At 34.7% G+C, this 8,946-nt stretch overlaps 1 protein-coding gene across 1 annotated transcript; it reads left to right on the forward strand.

Annotated features, from left to right (window-relative positions):
• LOC109243178 (heparan-alpha-glucosaminide N-acetyltransferase) lies at positions 576–7,384 on the forward strand. The gene is made up of 13 exons (XM_019410091.1): positions 576–1,354; positions 2,698–2,835; positions 3,148–3,229; positions 3,374–3,450; positions 3,578–3,684; positions 4,880–4,997; positions 5,114–5,230; positions 5,340–5,431; positions 5,703–5,769; positions 5,868–5,946; positions 6,096–6,187; positions 6,602–6,745; positions 6,837–7,384. Exons 1-13 carry the CDS (start codon positions 1,016–1,018, stop codon positions 6,867–6,869), a joined length of 1,485 nt encoding a protein of 494 aa, XP_019265636.1. The 5' UTR covers positions 576–1,015; the 3' UTR covers positions 6,870–7,384.

Below are 8,946 nucleotides of genomic sequence, written 5' to 3' on the forward strand. Positions count from 1 at the left end.
TTTTTAGTAAGCTCTCAGTCTTTTCAGTTATCAGTCAATAACTTTGTTCGCACACTCAATAATTCTCCCTCGAAATAGTTACACATAGCCTATTACCACTATTCACGTGTCCCCCCCTCCTCCCAAGTTTCACGTAGCCTATTACCATGATACACATGTAAATTTCGGGATTCACTATATGCCACTCACATTGCTCGCACGTTTTTCTCCAAAGAACTCACATTACTAAAAGGTCCTATAACTTATATATAGTCCTTTAATATTTTCAACTATCAATATACAGTCAGACCTCTCGACAATAATATCGCTATATAACAACTATTCACTATAAAAGTCAAGTTACTTTTGGAATTAATTTCTATATTATATTACTATAATATATGTTCTATATAACATATTTAGTTCTAATAATAAAAAAAACGGAACAAACAAGAATATTATAGAGACGTTCGACCGTACTAATTTATTCGCACCCAACAAAAGTACAAAAGTAGTAGACTCCTAGTAGAAAAAATATCTGTCCCTTTTTTCAGTTGAAGCGTTATATATATAAAATCCCAGACACCCTCTTCTTATCATTCTCTCATCCCCTCTCTCTCTCTCTCTATATGTGTCTATTTATTACACACACATATACATTCGTGCCCCCTTTACCATTTACTTTTTGGTAATATACAGAGGGTGGGAAATTAAAGGAGAGGGATGCATTTATTATCCTCTGTTTTTTTGTTTTTTCTGTGCTGGTTCTTGTATTAATTTTTTTTTTTTATGTTTGGTGGGTATGAACTCTTGATTTAATTCATTTTCTCATACCCATTATACATTTTTTTCTTTATATCCTCATTTTTAGAAACAAATTAAATAAATACCTGCAGATTTCATTGCAGATTTATTACTATTACAAGAATCAAATCACTATTTTTGCACCTATCTGATATTCTTTCGCAGAGTAGAGAAAATGGCTATATCTGAAAACGCGTAAGGATTTTTTTTTGCAAAAATAGACAAAAAGGAGATGGGATCTTATCAATTAATCAGGGAGAAGAATGAGGTACCAAGATTAAGATGGGATCCACAACAAGGAGGGGAAAATAATGTGGAAATGCAAGGAGAAGTTAAGAATTTTTGTTCGCCGAATAGGATAATTGATTTTATTACAAATGGTGGACAAAAGGAGAATAATGATTTGGAATTGACTGCTTTGATATCTCCAAATTTGACGACATTGCCCAAATCAAGTGTCGATTGTGTTGGCCACCATTTTCGCACCAGGCCAAAACTTGGTTCCAGTACTACATCAAGTGGAAGCGGTCGCCTTCTTTCTCTTGACATTTTTCGCGGTATCACTGTTGCGGTAATTTTCTCATTTTACCCTCTTTTATTTTTTTAATGACGGTGGTGTCCGGGTCGAGCAGTAGCGTAGGATTTTCACTAGGGGTATTATTACATTTAGTCCGTGCTAGAAATTATTTACATTCGGTAGATGAAAAAGTATAAAATTTGTATAATTTTTGTATATATATATATATATATATATACACACACACACAAAAGCTATACAATTTGGACTATTATTTGAGGGCGGCTATAAAGTATCATTTTTTCATTAAGAGGCATCAAAATTTAGAAAAGTTAATATACAAATAAGTCAAGGGATGCAATACATAAAAAAAGTAATTTTTACCTCCCGGTGACACCACTTGGAGCTATGTGGCTTCCCACTCGAGTCCGGTTGGGCGCACCTTGACTATTCTGCTAGCCAAATAGTAAGAAATCACCTAGGTGTTTTTCTCATCTACCATTTTTATTGAGATTTTTATTCTTTTTAATTTTTGTTAATGTGTATATTACTAGGTATAGAGGATTCATATAGCTAGGGGAACTGGTTTGGCATTGAGGCTTATAGTTGATTGATTCAATGTGTGTGTATTGTTGACTCTGTCTATTTTTGGTTTACTTGTTTTGGCATTTTCTTGGGATGGAGTTATTTGGATTTGATTCATTTAAAGTCCACAGCTTTTTTGTTTCGTTCCTTCAACTTTGGCCTGCAACTTGCGATTTGCTTACGCTAGTTGCTCCAGGAGCTCGCATACTATAGCATAGATAGCTTTACAGTCATTATCCTTTGACTTGGTGTTATGGTAGATGAGTTGGAAGAGAAAGTAGGGACTTTGGTGATGCTTAGGACGTAATATGATAGCTTGGTAAGAAGATAGATTGTTTGACTTTTAAGCAGAATTAACGGAGAAACGCACTCTGTTATTCTTAATAATTAACAATTTTGTAAGAGTAACTTATTTCGACTTGATAAACATGTCTAAAATTTGTAGTAAAAGCTAAGATGTTGTGGTGGTTAAAACCTGATGGGTCCAAGAAAAGGTCTTATATTTCAGTCATAGCAAAATCGGGGAAAGTCCGCACAATTTACCATTTTGGAGATGGAACTGAACATGGATTACTAAGCAACAATGCTACTTTTATTTGACTTTACAGGTGTTTTATACATAAGTATAATAATTACTAAGAGGGAAATTTAACAATAGATAATCCTTCTTTGCGCGTGTGAAAGAGGGAGCAAAATTGGCCATTTATTGTTTATGTAAAAACTAATTCCTAAAACCTGAATGGGCAGTTTGGTTCTTTTCTTTTAAAGCTTATCATCTTATCCTCTCTTGCTTTTGGTTACTCTTTTTGCAGTTAATGATATTTGTGGAATACGCTGGTGGACTTTATCCTGCTATCAATCATTCACCATGGAACGGCATAACCCTCGCAGATTTTGTCATGCCATTTTTCCTCTTTATTGTTGGAGTGTCACTTGCACTTGCATACAAGGTATATATTCTCAGACACAAATATCGGGTTACTAAGCTTAGTTTTGTAGCCGGATTTATTCATTTGAGCAACAACAACAACAACAACATACCCAGTCTTATCCCACAGGATGTATTCATTTGAGCGAAAGCAAAAATGTGGATATTGATCTTACAGCAATTTTTATCACTAAATATTTTGTATACGGACAGTTGTGAATCAAGATGTGAAGAGCACATTTTATGAGTTTATATCAGGAGCTTGTTTTTGCAATCCATTGAGTTTCTTATATATTTGCTACTTATGCTTATAGAAGTTGTTTTTGGTTTACAGAATTTGCCCTGCAGACTGACTGCAACTAGAAAAGCAATGCACCGTGGACTTAAGCTTTTAATCCTTGGACTCTTTCTTCAAGGTGATGTTCTTAGTCATCTGTTTAACTTAATATCTTTCGACAGCTGTTCGTAGGTTTGTCAGGAACCGGCAAGCTCTTAGTTTGGTCTATTAGATTAATGGCTTGCAAGTATGAATCTGACGTGCTTTTGTATTATATAAGCAGGTGGCTATTTTCATGGTCTCAAAAATCTAACTTATGGAGTGGACATTGAGAAAATCAGATGGATGGGTATATTGCAGGTATGGTTTCGTCAACCTTGACGGTGGTGAAATAAATGATAATTATATTTGTATTATGTTATATTTTATACTTGTGTTTCTCATGTTCTTGAAGTGGATAATTTATTTTTGAACTTTCTTTCCGCAGAGAATTGGGATATCATTTTTGTTGGCAGCGATGTGTGAAATTTGGCTTAAGGGTGATAATAAAGTTAATTCAGGACAATCTTTGTTGAAGAGATATCATCAACAATGGTAAGTTCCAAGTCTTTGATCATTCTGTCCAATAAAGATTATCTAAACTATTTGTCACATAAAGTGTAGTCGTTACTAACTTTTTTAACCAATCTGTCTCACTTAGCGTGAGCATAACATATTATTGACTACAGATAAAATTAGGATAAAATCAGCTTGATTTTGAGTTGAAACTTTGATTGTGTTCAAAAGATGGTCCTCAAGTCACGAACTGTTCGATATCTAATAGTAGAGAAACTATATACTATATAGCAAACTGTTGTATTGACAGAGAGCCTCGAGGATGATTCCCAATGGCTACACAGGTGGTTATTCTGTTTAAATCAGGTGCAGAAATTCACAAATATGGTTTTTTTGTTTTAACAAATGCCCATAGGACTATGAGTACTTAGTCCTCATAGCATTCCATCAAAATTGAAGATAGATACATAAATGTGGATGCTGACACCTTTTAGCTTCTTGAAGTGATAAATGGAGTGAATCTGTAAATAAAAGGTCAAGGATGCTAAAGCTGAGTATATAGAGATCATTCTGCAGTGTGTGTGTGAGAGAGAGAGAAAGAGTGTGTGTGTGTGAGAGAGAGAGAGAGAGAGTTCATGGACAATGTGTGCAAACAGTGCCATCCTGAAATCCTTCAAATGGTCTGTGTTGATAGCAGCAAATGACAATTCTTTACATCATAAGGTAACTCCTACTGTTACCTTGTTAAAAAAAAAAAAGGTAACTTCTGCAGTAATTGAATCTTCACTGTCTACTGGTGCTTCGGTAATCTCCTGTATCAGCATAGAGAAAAGTAGCATTAGAGTTGTCCAAATGCGAAGGAGCTCCATTAGTATGTCCAAACAGTATCTTGGTAGGGGAAACAGTGGGACGTGAGAATGCTTATTCAGATCTAATTATGCTGGATTTTGTCAATGTAACTTCTGGAAATTAAGTTAGTAATTTCTTCAAAGTAATTATATAACAAGTTAGTAACAATCAGTTGTTAAAGTCTGTGTAAAGACAAATTGATTTCCATAAAAGGTATGGGCTGTGTAACAATCAGTTCTGAATTTTTTGGTTCAAATTATTTTTCTTTTGTAGTTTCACATATAACCTTAGTTTTTAACATTCTTCTGTCAAATTTTTTTATGCTTAATGTTCACTCTACCGTTTGTTTATTTCCTTTTTCTCTCCTTCATTTTGGTGTTACCAGGGCCATGGCGATAATGGTTACGGCTTTATACCTTTCTTTGTTCTATGGTTTATATGTTAATGACTGGGAGTATCAGATGCCAATGGACACATCCTCTTCCAGAACACAGACATTCTTGGTAAGTTTCACTTTGTTTAGCTTTCGATTTTAGTTTTTCCATAAGGTTTGGGATCACATACCATTTTCCAAATGAAAGTGATGGATTTCCTTAACATGATTATCTTCCCTTTGAAGGTGAAATGTGGTGTACGGGGAGACACTGGGCCGGCATGTAATGCTGTTGGAGCGATTGATCGAAAAATATTGGGTATTCAGCACTTATATACAAGGCCCATTTATGGACGATCAAAAGTACTCTTCCTCTTGAATTCCTTAGTATTTCAGAATTTCTCTTTTTGCTTCTTTCTTCTTTTTTTTGGCATTCCTTGATGTTTAAAATACTTTATTATTTCCTTGACAGGAATGCAGTCTCAACTCCCCTGACTACGGTCCCCTTCCTCTAGATGCTCCATCATGGTGTCAAGCCCCTTTTGACCCGGAAGGACTTTTGAGGTTTGTCATTGGTACCTCCTTGTCTTTGTCATGTTGGCAGAAACATCGTTATGTTGTATCGCTCTATGTTGCGTGGGACTCTCCAAAATGATGCCGCACCCGTGTTAAATCCTCCAAAAATGCACTACTTTTGGAGGATCTGACACGCACCTGCAGACATTTTTGGAGAGTCCCGCGCAACATAGCTGTCAAGCTCCTTTCCGCTGTCACTGTCTTCTGCTGTTTCTTTGGTTGAAATTTTGTAAATTAAGCTCATTTTACTTTGCTGTAGCTCATTAATGGCTATTGTAACTTGCTTCATCGGTTTGCATTATGGGCACATCATCATCCATTTCAAGGTAAACGCTTTCTATTGCTTTCTCTTTGATGTCTAATATTTTTTTCTTTCGATGATAAATTTATGTATTTTTTTGCTCTCTGTCCTAATGTATTCCAGGATCATAAAGTTAGAATTCAACAATGGTTGATACCATCCTCTTGTCTTGTACTGTTGGGTTTAACTTGTGACTGCCTCGGTAATCTTCTCTGTTAATTTTCTGTTCTTATTCATGCTACAAATTCAGATCTTTGTTTACTGTAAGAGAACAAATTTACAATAGTCGTCTTAGATGTAGATCCAGTTTCTTTCTTCTATTAACTTATCTTTTTCATTCACCTCATTTAGGGATGCATATGAACAAGGTTTTGTACTCCTTCAGTTATATGTGTGTTACTGCTGGTGCCGCTGGCTTTCTCTTCACTGCAGTCTATATGATGGTTAGACACTATCCATCTCTACTAGTCTTTCCTTGTGTTTTTTCTGAATATGAAGGCAAAGTTTTGTAGGAATTTTTTGGTATCTTGTTTTATTGTAAAAAGTGACTTCTCCTAGAACTTCTGATAAAAAACCAACAACACCGTTCTCTTTTATGGAAAATATGACATGTTGAAAGCCACCTAATATAAAAGTTCATTTCTTTTATAATGAGAGAGAACGAAAAGATACGTGGAAACTCTCATCACCACTCATTTAAAAAGATAATTTTGGTATTCTGAGGCACTATTTTGATCTTTTTCCTTTCCGCACTTCACCTTTAGGCTAGTTGCTTCTGTCAAAAACTCCAGAAATGCTAGGGCTGGTAGATATGTCATTCTTTTCTTATATAGCTAAACAGTTTGGTCTTTTTATAGGTTGATGTGTGGGGTTATAGACACTGGACTACAGTACTGAAATGGATGGGAACTAACGCATTGCTGATCTACGTTCTTGTATCGTGCAACATCCTACCGGTTATTTTGCAGGGATTCTATTGGAGTCGGCCTGACAATAACGTTGTGAGTACAACTTAGAATCTTAAGCATTATCCATTCGATGAGTTTGTGATCTTTCAATAGTTTCCTCTAACTAAATTACCATTTTTCGCAGCTCACATTGATTGGTATCGGACATAAGAAGTAGTAGACAAACAAATTGGCATGCAGGGGCTTGGCATTTGTCCACAATGCTTGATTATTTTTTGCGGAAGTGAGCTTTAAAGCAAGTCGAGGCGAATATTTCCCTCTTACGCATGACACTATCTCTATGTAAATTTATGTATATGTATATTAGACTAAGAGTGCACAAGCCACACACACGCATCACATATATCAGTTCGATTTATTGACTAAAAACATGGTTTAATGAATGAGAAATCTGCTCATAGCAGCAGCAGAGGTATTACCTCAGGGACAGTGGAGATATTGTCTATGGAAACTCTGATGTTGTACTCTTATGCTAAACTGTTAGACTTTGTTATTTTTCAAGCGTCGATGCTGGAGACGACAGCTTAGGAAGGCGGATAGTATAGCAATTGCAGTGCATACTGCAGTTCTACTGTATGGTTAGTATAGTAATGAGATTGGCTCTCATTACTATGCTTCTTGCTGTATTGATGGCCATAAGCATTTTAATCCCAAATTAGTTGGGGTCGGTTATATGAATTCTCTATTTTCTATTTTTCTCTATTCATGTTTGATATAGCTTGTGTTTAGTACACATTCCAATGTATGGGAAGAGCTAGAGGGGTGGGTCGGAAAATCAAACAACAATAACAACATATCCAGTGTGATCTTACAAGTGGGGTTTGGGGAGGGTGGGGTGTGCGTACACCTTGTCTCTACCTTGTGTGAGGTAAAGATGCTGTTAAGAGAGCTCAAGAAAACGTTTTGAAAAATACATTTGAAAAAAGTTTAAGAGTATATATAATGAAAATACCGAAGAAAATGAAAGTATTGACAACATAAAATAATAAAGATATCTGAAATTAAAGAAATAAGGAAAAATTATGCGACACAGTAAATATATAGTATAGTGTATTTACCGTTCATAGTTATACTTTTAGAAACTTACCATTCGTAGTTATATTTAAATTTTATAGCAAATTCACCTGTAGTACTGAAACAAAAGAGCAATTGTGTTGAACTGAAACAAGAGAGCAGCAAGCTCTCGTAGCCTAGTTAGTTGGAGCACCCGCTTAGTGAGCGGAGCTCTTGAATTCGACTCTCAACAAGAGCGTTCTATTTTTCTGTATTTTTGATTTTGCCTTGGTTGTATTCATTGCGCGAATGAATACAGTCGATACATGTTGTATCTTTTGTATACACCCCTGTATTTATGCGAACGAATAGAGTTGATACATGTTGTATTGTTACGCGAATAAATACATTTGACACATGATGTATTCGTTGTGCGTCTGATACAAGCTGGTAACAATTGAACAATAGTCACAAAAGGTAATTAGGTAAACTATAATTAGATTTTAAACTGGCGTGCTTTATGAAAATTCCTCAAGGAATAACAGTAGTAATAAAACTGAAAGTCTATTTTTTTTTTTAATGTACATATAGTAGATGATGAACCATTGGATTGAGTATTTAGGGGATTCATCGCAGTTGGTAGGCATACTAATTTCACGTTGGTTTTCAACATACTACAATTGTTTTTTTGTTATTCAAACTTACCTGTAAAGTCCAATATAATGTCATTTTGGACAGTACTCGAATGTTTAAATATTAAGCCTTGTTTTTATTCAGTTCAAGTTTAAAAATTAGGTGCATCAACACTATCTACCAAAACATACATTGGTCCCTTCTATGTAAAGACAATTAGTTCAACAATCAAAATCTCAAATTTAAAGTGAAAGAAATTTATCAAATCTCAACCAAAAAGCTAAAAATGTATAATTCAGTCAAACTTTTAATTGCTTTACTTATACATGCATATAAACAATTAATAATACTTACATTTATCAATTTTGGGAAAAAATATGTACATACATACATTTATCAAGCAAAGAAGGAAGTCTAAAAGTAAAAATAAAATAAAAATTAAAAAGATAGAGAATCATTATTTTCCCTCTAAATGTTGAACAACATTAATTATTTAACAAATCATGTATTTTCAAATTATTTGAGCCAGCCAACCATGAGAAAATCGAAAAATGTACATTTTTCAAAAAACATTTTCCTTTATACCAAACACCCCATATATGCTATAC

This window comes from Nicotiana attenuata, chromosome 2 (genome assembly GCF_001879085.1).
Source record: "Nicotiana attenuata strain UT chromosome 2, NIATTr2, whole genome shotgun sequence".
Taxonomy (NCBI): Eukaryota; Viridiplantae; Streptophyta; class Magnoliopsida; order Solanales; family Solanaceae; genus Nicotiana; species Nicotiana attenuata.